Consider the following 13,870-nt stretch of genomic DNA (forward strand, 5'->3'; position numbering starts at 1 on the left):
AGGCTGGACGGGTTGAATCAATATACAGAAACGCTATTATTATGCAGCTCAGAGGGACGTTTCAAAAACGTTCTGACCCACGTCCGCCACGGCAGGCCCTAATATTTCATACATTACACACCTGAGGCATCGCCCTCTGACCCACAACCACACCTAGTGACAAAAGAGAGAAGGCCTCCCATCATGTACAACACTCCCTACCTCCCCTCCTGGTGTCTGTGAGTCAGATCCTGGAAAGGCGTGGAGCGCATCCTCTAACTCACCAGACGCAGTAAACATCCTTCTGACAGACCATGACAGGGTTGGGATTCTGATTCGCTCTGATTGGAAAGCGACTCCCCATGGGATATATTCATGCCAATCAGAAGCAACAGTTGTGACATTTTGTTTTACCAGAGAAGGCACTGTGTGCTGTTTTAAGAGTTTAACCTAAGAGTTTAAATAAGTCGCAAAGACTCTGTTGTGAATAAAACAAATATCGTTGATTTCTTTAGTGCTGCAGACACACCTAATGAAGCCCACCCAGCCTGGGGCAGCAGACCATCATTTGAAACCCCCTGACCTTAGTCCTCGAATGGAGCGCGGGCGGCTAACCAACGCACGCAAACCAAACAAGGCTAATTCTGTTACGCCTGGAAAGCAGCAGCCATTCCCCAAATAGCTTAAAACACAACTTGAATTTAATTCTTGCTTTGCTATCTCGAGATGAGCAAGGAAGGAATGCGCTTCTTTAATTTAATTTTCTAGAAGGTTACATTTGCCTTTGCAGATGGAAGTAGCACAACGTTTCAGTGCCAGGTGAACGGAGAGGGGGGATTCTCCATGTGAATGTCCTCTTTCAGGGCTCCATGGGAGTTGGTACCATGGCAGAGTAGAATCAAGGGAATTTTTTTCCCCCAAATTATAAAAGAGAACTTTGATCACTAATGCAGAAAATAAAACAATTGCAATTTAAGAAAAGGGGCTTGAAGGTTTTTCGATTTAAGTACAGGTTTATGATGGATTAATAAATATTGATATTTGTGATAAACTAGTCTAATCCTGTCCAATCAGAGAGGGAGAACAGAGGGGTACTGCAGAGGAAAGCCTTTAATGGTCTAAGCTCTCCGTTTGTCGGGCAGGTTGGGGGCCCACCACACCCCCTTACCCCCCGCGGGTCTCCTCTCCGAGGCCTGGCGACCCCCTTCCTCGGCCTCGCCATCGCAGTCCTTCAGCTTCACCATGGTCATCATGTCCAGCAGGACCTCCACAGACAGCTTCAACAGACGGTTCTCCTCCTTCAACCTCTGGATCCGTCTCTTCTGCTCCTTCCCAGCTCCGCTCTCCTCACCCGCTCCTCCGCCTTCTCCTCTTCCCCTCACCCACCTCCCTTCCTGAAAGCTCAGGCCTAGGCCCCGCCCCAGCGAGAGAGTGGGAGGAGCCGGGGAGTCTGGACCGAGCTCTGCGTCACGACTGCAGCCGGCTAGGTAGTGGCGGGAGGACAGGGAGGTGGGGGCGCGGTCCTGGGCAGGTCTGGGGTTGAAGGCTGAGGGGAAGGCTGAGGGGAAGGCAGAGGAAGCCATGCCCATGTTGACCAGGAGGCGCTGGAAGGGGGAACCCAGGCGGTATCTAGCTCCACGGGATGTCATTGCGTAGCCGGCCGCTGGGACACATTAAGTCAAACACAAAAAAACTTCAAACTCAAGCTTGAGTCTAGACTTCTCAGACTCAAATGGCTGCCCGGTGTCGAGTCATTATTGAACACGAATTGTTGTTAATCCGTTTACATGTTTATTTTAAGAATAACTTTTTTATAAACTGATTAATTACCTCAAAATATTTGAGCCACTAAAATACGATTTCTATCGATCTTTTTAGTGGTGCGTTTGTTTGAATATTCCTCTCAGGCCCTGGGAATGCTGAACAATAACTGGGCTCTGATGGCGCCCTCTAAGGGTTCAAATAAAATCCCAGCAATTCATACCCTTTGTCTCAACAAATCCGAAGCTATCCTAAATGTATCCAGATTCCATACAGATGTTTCGAACAACCCCACAGAAAAGTAACTTCGCTTAGCCTACCTTCTCTCTATGCGAGGAGACTGGAGTTGACCCGTACTGTTGCTACGGCAACGGAGGCGAGCGACCTGACATTCCAACATGTCACGCGCTGGAACTTGAAACCGTTTCTAAAGGGGTGTCGTCGAACGTCTCGTCGTGCGTTCCCAATATCCATCGCACAGAAGAAAACCGGATTAAAGTACAGTTATGCTCGGGGCGCTTGGAAAAGGATTATGTCCTCTTTCCATAAATTACCGCCGATTGGAATAAACTAAGAGAGATCTGTCAGATTATCTAGAGCTGAAACCAATGACGGGGAAAGAAAATGAATGCATGAATGGATTTGTAGGCTATTTAATTGTTTTCAATGACAAAACCATGTTAATATTAGGCTAAATTTAAATCCACGGCGATACAACTGTTAAACAGAACTGTAAGAGATCCGAACCATTTCGTTGTATGTGGTTAAACGTGGTTTAATGGCGCCACCTGGTGGAATGTTTAAAACCACTCCAGATAGCTAAACGTTGGTGGACAAATAAAAGAAATCGGTATGTATTTTGAAGAACATTTATTCAAAATAAAAAATAAAACTTTGCCCTTTTGATTTCTGTATTTTGTCTTTATTAATCCACTTTGTATGAACAAATAAGCCTCCAGAATTATTCTTGTTTCGGCCACGTGGCTTAGATTGATATTATTAGTGTGACAACATTCTGTAAAGCGTCCCCAAAAATAATTGGGGAGTTATTTTTTATCTTTACCTTTGGCTTTATCCGGTCAGTTTGCTACTGCGTCCAACCAATTCTCGCTCAAGGAGAAGTCTTGCTCTGAAATAAGGCTGATAAACAGGAGAGGTCTTGCTCTGAAGTTGTGGAAGTGGTTGCAGGAAGAGAACGGTGGAAACGTGAGCTGAAGAGGGGACTGCAGGCCAGAGTTCGATGCGTTGTTCCACTGAAAGCGTATTTTTGTGATATCCTAAAGATCTGTCTGAGGGACGGTTGAAATTGTAAAACGATAAGGACACAATCATTTATTTATTTATTTATTATTATTATTATTTTTCCACAATGTCTTGTTTTTAAACAATTTATGATAACTTTATGCTCTGTAAGGTGACCTTGGGTGTCTTGAAAGGAGCCTCTAAATTAAATGTATTATTATTATTACATGGGTTGGAGATAGGACTGCTGGGATGGAAATGTTATGTTGGACTACAGAAAGCATAAGCTTAGCGTTATCTTAAATATTTGGGTAAACAAATGTTTGGATTGTGCAACAATAGCTACGGGTGAGGTTGAAGTCAAGGAAAATATCTGGGTCGATGTGATCAGGCGTCATGGGTCAGAGGTCAACGGGGGCGTGAGGAATCAGGCAGGAGGCCAGGTCCACCAGGTCAACCCCGGCGTAGAGACGGCTGAACGAGCCGACCACCCCCAGAGAGGAGAAGCCGATCAGAGCCCACAGAACCTTGGCACCAAAATACAAAGGAGCCAGCCTAGAGAGACACAGGGGGACAGACAGGGAGAGAGGAAGGTAGAGACTGTGAAATAGGTAGACAGACAGGTTGAATAACCGGTAGACAGACAGGTAGAAAAAAAAAGGAGGGTTAGAGACAGGGATTCAGACAGGTAGAGGATGTGAGACAGATATTCAGACCGGTACGGACTGCGAGACAGATAGGCGATGAGACAGGTCGACAGCAGACCGGTAGAGGATGTGAGACAGGTAGAGGCTTTGAAACAGGTGGACAGAATGGTATATGCTGCGTGACAGTATATGCTGCTAGACAGTTAAAGCCTTTTACACAGTTAAACATAGAGGAGAGGCTGTGAGGGCAGGTGACAGATAAGGTTGGACCAACACAAACAGACATGCAAATCAGACCGACCGTTGCCGGGAGGACTGGCAGTAACCATTGAAGTAGCGGTAGCGCGAGTACAGGTACAGCAGCCCGCACAACGTGGAAACACCTGTAACCAAAGACAAAACATTACGCAACCACAAACTTCCCTATTTTACTAGCGGAAGTGCAAAACTTTCCATCTCATTCAGATCTAATCAGTTTTTTTTTTTCTTCATGGTAACCAGATCCTGATTCCCAGTGCTTTAAGCCTACACAACTCCATCTACTGGATGTAATGAACGGCATAAAGAATATCCTGAGTAGAGTCCATGTCTGATGTACAAGGTCGACTAAGTGGTTAAAAAACGTTTAAATTACTTAAATACATAAAATAACTATGTTAACTCCGCCCTTTCATGTGTGAGGTCATGTTGGTTGAACCCTGCCTGAGCAGTCTTCCAGGTTCTCATCCATTCGAACACAGTGCTTCTCACTGGCGTTGGGTAGAAGGTGTTTTTTTGGATTTGATCCCAAAAGCTTAAAACAACCAAGTTCAAAACGATTGTAGGATCAACATGGAGCTCATATGGGTGGATACTGGGTGACGGAATGGAGGCCTTTTAGTTCAAACTGAAGACAGCACCAGTCCCGTACCTTGGTGGAAGAAGAGGCCTGAAGTCCACAGCAGCGTGATGAAGATGGGGAAATACTCTGTGCAGTTGACTCTGAACTCAGAGAGATCAGGTGCAGTGAGACGAGGAGAAGAATAGGAGGATTAACACAGGGAAGAAGCCCCCCAATTTCAGCAAAACGCCATGGAGAAGTATTAATCGAGTAGTATTACTACAAACTATATTAGAGTAGATCACAACATGTGGGGAAATACTGGAGCAGTACAACAAAATAAAAAGTACAAATACATACTATTAATAGAGTGTTATTACTAAATACTATTAATGGATTAGTATACTACATACTATTGATGGTATAGTAGTTAAAGAATCAGGATTATGACTATATATTTGCATTAAAAAACTATGAATGGTATTCTAAGATAAGGTAAGATAATAAATACACTGTTCTTCTATGAAGGGAAATCCGGTTGGCGTCATAAAATCTGTTATATTTGAATGAACAAATAAATGCACAAGCATGTACAAAAACAGAACTGTTATGTCTAGAATATGGGGGTTAAACTGACTGCGCTCTGTAAAGTCGTTCAAACTCGGGAGGTCCAGAGGTAGAAGGAGGGGTCACCGAGTACTTCCTCCGAGCATAGACCACCTGCAGAGAAAAATAGACTACAAACGCACACACAAATCACACACAACGCTTTTAATGGACATCAATGAAGGAATAATTGAATAAAGACAAACACCGCTTTTTAGGTTTATCTCTCACACACATCCAATTTGTTGTGGTTAACTATCCTATCTTAACTATCCTGTAATTTATATTGTATTAGATTATGGGTACATTTTCATACTACTTTGTCTATCACAGGAATAAAGTGGACCATCAACGATACACCTAACCCTATGAATCTTGTTGAGGTCTATCTGCCGTCACACCTGTTCAATCCAGGTGAGTCCTTGTTAGCTCGTTAGGAGAGGGTCTTACCTTGCTCCATCACAGCCAGCAGCGACACCGCCCCAAGACCTACCAGGTGGTCCGTCATGCTTCCACCAGAGGAAGAGCACTTCTGCCCTCTCTCAGAACTTACTCATTCCTTTTTACACACAGCCGCTCAGGCGTAACCTGACGCATGCACTCCAAATGTGGGCGGACCTTATCTGACAGGTAGGAATGAAGAACTGTTTTCTCAATAGTTTATGCTGCAGAACAGTACAGTTATATGCTCCTATTACGGCTAGCCGTTGGGAGTTGCTGGACCGGCCCAATTGTCGATCCAGCGATGAAATTCATTCATCTTCAGTAGTAGATTTCGAGGAGAGGGTTACTGATCCCACCTGCCTCTAGTCCTCACAGGACGTGAGCTAACAGTCAGGGTTAGGTGCCTTGCTCAAGGACACCTCGACACTCAGCTAGGAGGAGCCGGGGATCGAACCAACAACCTTCAGGTTACCAGCCAACCCGCTCTACCTCCTGAGCTACTGCCGCCCAAGAAGACCCTGATGTGCAGACACATAATTTGCCTAGTAGGTAAATAAGGCAGAACTCTGCTAGTCCTCCTGGGTAAACAAATAGCTGCTTTGTTAGGTTTGGAAAGAAACTGAATAGGGGTCGTCCTACTTCTTTTTTTAACCAAGTTTCCCAAACTTAAGTACTCCACACTGAGGTTATCTGGGCAGGATATCCTCACATGGAATAAATAACTTGGGGAGAAAACTGCCATTTTCCGTTGTCCATAAGTGTTTTTTACTCATGTGGCAGAGTAATTTGAATAGAATATGTAATCTGAAGTACATGGAAGTGCCAATGAAATGGACACTTCAGCTAGTCGCAAAGTAAAGAAAAATGTAGCGTACAAAAGTATTTTGAGCCAACAGCAGGTTGTTCCATGTTACGTTGTAAGCTTGGAGAACATGACACCCAACTGGATTGCAGCCTGGATGAAGGCTCTATATAATAATTTAGCCAGCTGTCTTCGCAAGGCCAGCACTTGGGATCATCCATGTGGGGTCACAGAGAGAAAATACAAGATGAAAGTCATTAGGCTTAAAACCCAAGGAGGCATTTAACCAGCGCAGGCCCAAACACACAACCTGGAGCATACATACATACACATCCGCCCAACGCAGACCAAAGAAAGACAAGAGACCAAGACGCAATTTCTATAAACTATATTTACATAATACTCTTGTCTTACAGAGAACCATATAAAAAGTATAAAATACTTACAAAACTCGGCCACAATATATAAAAATAACCTCTATCTTCTCCAGAACATTAGGAAAGGCAACATACAAAAAAATAGACTTAGACATTTATACAGAACCAGATTCACTACAGCTCCGGACCCGAGCCCTCCTGGGCCGCCGCAGTGGAGCTATCGGTTTGGAAGAATGAACACTACCAGCCCCAGATGTTAATTAACAAATTATTAAAATATACTACACAATAGTTAAGTGAAAATCAATACAATGCATATGTTTCTTATCGTATGAAACTCCATCACAGACAGTACAGTAACCTTTTTTTTAGACCCCTTTTTTCTTTATTCCGTGGGTCTTTTCAAACTTTGTCCCTGTGAGCAACTGCAGCTGGGCAACCCACCAATCAGGAACCACTTAGCTGGTTCGGAATACCGAAGCCAAGGTCAGTTTAGACAGTGAAAGGTAACTTTTTAATCACATCTTTAAAACTAAGATGGGACCAAACTTCTCTTTATATTCCATACACAGACAGCCATGTCTTACATACTGCAGCCTAATTCTATCTAGCCATCAATTTCCTGGGATCACAGTAAATTAATGGGATATACATATCCATTTAGTAATGTATTCCGAAAGTCACCTTGTATCTGATGAATTGCAGAATACATGGCTCAACAGCCTAATTGCATCACAAGTTGTTGGTGCAAAATGACTCCCTTGAAGCCGCAACAGGAAAGATGATTCATCAGGACACTTCCGTTCAAATGAAATTTCCCAAGTTGGAGCAATATGGATGAGACTGGGAGCAGGGGGTGGGCTGATGACATCCTTATTTCTGTGATCAACTTAGTGTTAGCACTTTTCTAACCGTGAGAGAATTGGCAGTGGAATGACATCACGGTAAGCATCATCTCAGGGGGGGCAGTGATTGGACGCGGAGGCAGCGTGGCTCGGGCAGCAGAACAATGACCCCATTGTGTGGTGTTCCTGTCAGGGAGAGCTTGCGCGGCATCAACCCAGATAATACTGGATATATTTACATCTGAGAAAACAGCCACACAGTGCTGTCTACGTGTGTGAGCAGTTTGGTTAAAGGTTGTGTATTGTTGAACAGTTAGTTGGTTGTAAGCAAGCCATGGATGGTGTATCCTCACTCCTAAACATCCTAAACTCTGGGCTGGCCTTGAGCCAGCTACTTATCCCCTGCCATTTATTTTTATATTCCCCGTTATGCAGCTCTGACCTAGCCCTACTTACAGAAACTACTCACAAAAGGCAACAACATGAGTGGCAACAACAAGAAATCAATAGTGCCCATTGCAGATTGGTTCAATCTTCGCCCTTATCCCCCCTCTTTGAAAGATAACTGGCAATTCTTGGTATTCATTTGAGCCAATTAATTACACAGGGACTGCAGTGTCTAATCGAAACAGTCGATAGAAACTGACGTCACGAGACATTTACTACACCACCAAGGCACTTCCCAACCCCCTCGAGTCCCTGCGATGTTAGTGGATGATAGTCATCATGGTAACATAGGGATTAGTGTGGTTTCAGGGTAAACTTTCCAATTTTGGGAACTTTCAAGGATTTCGCAAGTTAGCAGAAATCTTAGATGGTCAAAACATTTAAATGTGTTATAGCAGAAAATGGGCTCGGTGGACCCAGCGTACAGTTAGGCTATATGACTATGCTTTAACATCCCAATTAGCATGTTGTATGCCAACAAGCCCACAATGAACCTAGATATTTTCTTTCGAAAATGCACCCTCTCGCTATTACTATAATTCTTATGCCACAGGGGAAACAACTCGAACTTATGGTTTTTCGAAAAAGAAAAAGGTTGGAATCAAGATGGCTGCTCCCGTTACTTCCAAGAATCGAGGCGTTTACACCGGATAAGAACCTTCTCCAGGAGCTGCTTCAGCAGGTTTACTTGGCAGCAGCATACCCTCGCCGCGCCGCGAGCCCCCGTCCTCTGTACAGTGTTGAGATTCAGCTGCTTGTGGCCAACCTGAAAGCCATTCACAATCCAACGAGGAGGAGGGACGGTCACCCTCCTCCTCCTCGGGAAGGGGGTCGCCTCCTCCCAGAGTCCCCCCCTCTCCGCACCACGCGAGTGTCTGCGCTCCCCAAGGCCAGAAGGGGGCTCAGGGGAGGGGGTCCGAGCAGTGCTGGCTGTTGAGGAGCTCGTCCAGGTCGTCCATCCACTCCTGGGTGCTCTGGCCCTTCAGCAGGGAGTCCACCAGGTCGCTCTCCCCCGGGAAGCTGGGCAGGCCGCCGCTGGCCGCCGCCGGGCCGTAGCCGAACGACAGCTGCTGCTGCTGCTGGTTCAGCGTCCGGGTGACCTGGTAACCCTGGTTACACTGCAGGGCCTGGCGCCCGCCGCCCTGGGGCTGTCCGAAGCCCCCCAGGTCGGGCAGCATGGGCTGGCCCTGGACGGCCTGCTGCTGAGGCTGCTGGCCGGCCATGTTGGCCTGCATCATCTGCTGCCCCAGGGGCCGGCCGCCCGGGGGGGCCCCGAAGGGCGCCGCGCCCGACGGCATCTTGGCCCCGCGGGGCTGCTGCATCTGGAAGGGGAGGGGGGGGCCGGAAAAGGCCGGCGCCAAGCCCCCGTTACTGGAGGCCGCCTGCTGCTGCTGCTGCCAGCCCTGGCTCTGGACGCTCTGCAGGCCGCCGGCCATCGGGCCGCCGGCCATCGGGCCCCCCAGGCCGGCCGCCATGGCCCCGGGGAGCCGGGGGGGGGCAAGCTGCTGCTGCTGCTTGAGGAGGGCGGCGGGGGGCTGGCTCTTCAGGTGCTGCTGCTGCTGCGCCAGCAGGCTCTGCCTGTAGGCGGCGCTCATGGGCCCCAGCGGCTGTCTCTGAATGCTGCCCTGCTGCGAGGGGTGCATGTTCATATTGTTGTACAGCACCTGCTGCACGTCCAGGGCCCCGCCGCCCCCACACGACGGCAGGCTGAGGTCAGCCGGGGGGGCACCGGGGGGCGGGGCCACGCCTGCCCCGGGCCCGCCCCCCTGGCCCCCCAGGCCCATCCCCATCATGCCCTGGTTCTGAGGGAACATCCGCTGGGTCCCGGGGGCGGGGCCTCCCATGGCACCAACGCCTCCCATTGGCTGAGAGGAAGCTGTGGAAAGAAAGGAGGCTGCGTCATCACAAACCCTCTCCCAGAACCCACAAGTTCACCTTCCACCACCTCGTTCAGGGCCGCTGAGGGACTGCACAGTTGGGCCCTGACCCTAACCTAATCCTAACCTAACCCTAACCTTCCACCACCTCGTTCAGAGCCGCTGACGGACTGCACTGTTGGGCCCTAATCCTAACCTAACCCTAACCTTCCACCACCTCGTTCAGAGCCACTGACGGACTGCACTGTTGGGCCCTAACCCTAACCTAACCCTAACCTTCCACCACCTCGTTCAGGGCCGCTGAGGGACTGCACTGTTGGGCCCTGACCCTAACCTAACCCTAACCTAACCCTAACCTTCCACCACCTCGTTCAGAGCCGCTGACGGACTGCACTGTTGGGCCCTAACCCTAACCCTAACCTTCCACCACCTCGTTCAGGGCGGCTCTCGCTCCAGAGTCAAACAAACCCCCTTTACACAGAACCCGAGCCCACGCCAAGCAGACATTATCAGCGCCACGCGTACTCAAGGAAAAAAACTCGGCTTTGATGACTGGCTCTGCTGCACGGCCCGTTCTCCGTTAGCGTCTACGCTAGCAGACTCCAGCGTCGGTATGCCATCACATAGAAATGGCAGACTTATGGATTCATCTCACTTTTATTAAATTGGTTGATACACAAAAATGGTAAGGCCAAGTACAAGTACGCTACTGATAATCAATGAAACATGCAAAAATAACAAGCATGCTAGAAGTGCTGTTCCAATTGTATTCTTTTTTGTTTGCATCGGAAAATATACAATTTGTGCCCTGTGGTGATTAATGAATAAGATGATCATTCAAAACATATTTTTTTATTTTGGTTAGTCTAGAGTCCAGGGGTCTCATTGATAACCGTTGCGTACGCACACAACGTGTCTGAAAGTGGCGTACGTCACTTTCCACGCCAAGGTTGTGATCTATAAAAAACAAACTTCCTCCTAACCATGCGTACGCATGGTTTGGAGGAAAAGGAGAATTGGTGACACAGATGGTGTGTTGGTGAACTGATGATGAACTGATCATCAGTTCACCACCACAGTCAGATGAACTGACTGAAGAAATGTAGAGAGGAACGATTATGTTTTATCATCGCCCTTCATAAGTTAATTTCAACCCGTATCATGCGTTAAATCTATGTAATCAGAATAATTTAAGTCAACTGCGTTATTTCTCAGTTATAACTCCAGAAACATCTCCTTAGAATAGAAATGAAAAAAAATTCTCTATATTTAATCCCGTCACTCCATACTGTCCACTGACGGCGCGACTGCATGGAATAAAGCATCTGTCCAAGATGTGTCAATAACATAAGATTTTTATGCGACACTGTAAACACATAATCAAATGTCAATTAAATCCCAAGTGTGGAAAACCAAGCCACATACTCATCACAAGCGTTATATTATTGTCCGTTCCTCTTGATGCCTTTCATGACAAATCAGGCATTAAAAAGGGGTTATGTTCAAGAACATTTTACGTGGGTGATTACAAACTGATTATCCAAGGTGTTCCCGGTCAGTCTTATTACCGTAACCCTATAAATACAGAGGTGAGCGCCGTGGTAATGCTGCACCATATCGCACTTCTGGCGGACCATGCAAATGGCAGGATTCGGAGGGAGAGGATCTTCAGGGACAATAACGATTTATTGGTACATAAGAATATGTACCGTTATGTCCACTTCTTTTTTAATCCTGGGACCGTGCGCTCCGTGCTACTGACAGAGTTCACTGCTGTAGCAACATGTTGCCACTCACTCTGCTTTTTGTTGTTGGCGATCCCAATCCCGAACAAAACTACTTTTCGGGCCTCCACCTCACCCACACTTCAACCTCCGTGAAATTTCGCTTTTTTGCTTTTCTCAGTCCTTCTGCCATTGTTTCCGACAAGACATAATACTTCTGAGACTCCATCCATCTGAGACTGTTTTATATGCAGATCGCATTCATGAGGTCGTATTCATTGACCATTTATGGTTAAAAAGGGGCGTGTACAGGGCGGAATTTGAAGCTGATTCAGCTGCGCACACTTGTAGGCACTCTGATTCATAAAGCAAAGATTGCTTCGAGGTGTTGTAACATAATTCCCACATTCATACCAAGGCCACATATGCCCTTGCCAATTAAAAGAGTCTTCTTTCCCATGCTAAGGAGGGATCCGGAGCCTAGGGAGGCGTCCAGCTCATAAAGGAGGCCATTCATCATGTGTCATTTCTAGAGATACGAGCGGTCAAGATGTTGGAGAGACCCAGACGCTCAAGGCCACAAGAACAAGTGTAATTCCGGCACATAGCCACAAACAAAGTTGCAATGCCAACACATAGCAGCAAGGGACAGCATAAAGACACATACGGGTATCCAGGGGGGCGGGAGTTCAGCACCATGCTTAGCCAATCAGAGCACATAACTGAGTCCAAGTCTGCACAGTGGATAAGTCACAACAGATAGCCCAGGGGGCTAGAACGCTCCAGGTAACGCATCCTTCAGATGCCCTACTAAGTGTATCTCCACTCGTGCCCATACAATTCCCCTCCTTTTGCTTCCTAGAGACTAGTCAAAAACATTACCAAATAAAGTGAGTTAAAGCGATCCTGAATCGGCAGACTTTTCCAAAAGAACGCGGCAATATGGTGACCCCGACGTGATTCTGAGGAAAGGCCAAGGACCAGGAGAGCTGCAGAGGCGAGCGAAGGGCGTGACTCACCATCTCTTCCACAGGCGCCACAAAGCAGGTTAGCAGAACCTATTGTCTTTAAGACTGAATCTGCATTAGGATTAGACTTAGAACTGTTAGGTTGAGGCCAACGTCCCGCCATGTACGCTCTGGAATCCCGGCTTGGTAAGAAAAAAAAATAAAAAAAAAAGTGTAATCGACGTAAAGTTGAAAAATCGCTGAGAGCTCTGAAGGAGATTGAATTAAAATAATATTTTTTGTATGACTAATGGAGGAAGCAAAGGGCCAGAATTGTATACATTTGTTAGAAGTCGAGGGACACTATACAGTCTGGCTTCAACAAGGGGTCGAGGGACATTAAGTCTGGCTCCGCATAGATGTTGGAAGTGGAGGGACACTTGTGGTCCGGCTTAAGGAGGACCGTGCGTGATAGGAGTCTGGCGGGTCCAGAGAAGATACTCCTTGCTGCGAGAAGGCATCGGTTGGAATCTGACACAGCAACACTGCTATCCATATGGTGCTACCCTGCTTCAATAACAAGGCTTTTTGTGTGAATAACCTTGCTATGTGCGCAACGCTCGCTCGCTATGTAAAGCTATTTTGCTGTGGGGGTCTGTTGGTATTTTTCTGTGTGTGCGTTTAGAGGAGACGGAGTGAGAAAGGCTGTGTGCGTCTGTGCGTGTGTACGCAAGAGGTGATGTTTCTGTGTGTGCGTTGAGGAGACAGAATGAGAGAGGTCCGTTGGTGTGTTTCTGTGTGTGCGTTGAGGAGACAGAATGAGAGAGGTCTGTGTGTGTCTTTCTGTGTGTGCGTTGAGGAGACAGAATGAGAGAGGTCCGTTGGTGTGTTTCTGTGTGTGCGTTGAGGAGACAGAATGAGAGAGGTCTGTGGGTGTGTTTCTGTGTGTGCGTTGAGGAGACAGAATGAGAGAGGTCTGTGGCCGTGTTTGTGTGTGTGCGTTTGAAGGAGAGAAAGGTCTGTTTAGGTGTGTGTGTGTGTGTGAGAAGTGCACTGTAGCAGATGGAGGAAGCCTCCTGGCTGCTAATGGAGTTAGGGTGTCTGACTTTATGATCTGTTCATATTAATGTTTGTTAATCTTTGTGGGTACGAGAGAAGCTGTGTGTGAAGTCAGTGTGAATGACAGACAGCATGCACATGTCAATGTGCGTTTGTGTGAGAGGGAGCGAGAGATAAACAAGGAGGGCTAAAGTCGGAGGACGATCGAGAGGGACCACTTTCCCTCCTCTAGTCTGTCAGAGGGAGCGATAGACAGGGTGTTCTTCTGAGAGTGAACGGTTGCTTCAGAAACA

The 13,870-nt window shown here is 47.2% G+C and overlaps 2 protein-coding genes across 6 annotated transcripts in view; both read right to left on the minus strand.

Moving 5' to 3' along the window:
- Positions 1–682: 682 nt before the first annotated feature.
- ltc4s (leukotriene C4 synthase) lies at positions 683–6,536 on the minus strand. Of its 3 annotated transcripts, XM_030368201.1 has the most exons (6): positions 5,506–6,536; positions 5,087–5,186; positions 4,540–4,610; positions 3,931–4,012; positions 2,061–3,537; positions 683–1,642 (listed from the first exon to the last, which is right to left on the minus strand). In XM_030368201.1, the coding sequence occupies exons 1-5, from the start codon at positions 5,561–5,563 to the stop codon at positions 3,384–3,386; spliced, it is 465 nt and encodes a 154-aa protein (XP_030224061.1). In that variant the 5' UTR covers positions 5,564–6,536; the 3' UTR covers positions 683–1,642; positions 2,061–3,383. The 3 variants fall into 3 exon arrangements, with proteins under 3 accessions (XP_030224061.1, XP_030224059.1, XP_030224060.1); XM_030368199.1 differs by lacking the exons at positions 3,931–4,012; positions 4,540–4,610; positions 5,087–5,186; positions 5,506–6,536 and having other exon boundaries at positions 2,061–3,312; XM_030368200.1 differs by lacking the exons at positions 2,061–3,537; positions 3,931–4,012; positions 4,540–4,610; positions 5,087–5,186; positions 5,506–6,536 and adding an exon at positions 1,810–2,054.
- A 138-nt stretch (positions 6,537–6,674) lies between these two features.
- maml1 (mastermind-like transcriptional coactivator 1) overlaps positions 6,675–13,870 on the minus strand; it is a 32,349-nt gene continuing 25,153 nt past the window's right edge. For all 3 annotated transcript variants that reach the window (XM_030368198.1, XM_030368196.1, XM_030368195.1), the window contains one exon: positions 6,675–9,846. In XM_030368198.1, the coding sequence (XP_030224058.1) occupies positions 8,873–9,846 (974 nt within the window). In that variant the 3' untranslated portion in view covers positions 6,675–8,872. The remainder of the gene's footprint in view (positions 9,847–13,870) is intronic.

The sequence above is a fragment of the Gadus morhua genome, chromosome 10, assembly GCF_902167405.1.
Source record: "Gadus morhua chromosome 10, gadMor3.0, whole genome shotgun sequence".
In the NCBI taxonomy this organism is placed as follows: domain Eukaryota; kingdom Metazoa; phylum Chordata; class Actinopteri; order Gadiformes; family Gadidae; genus Gadus; species Gadus morhua.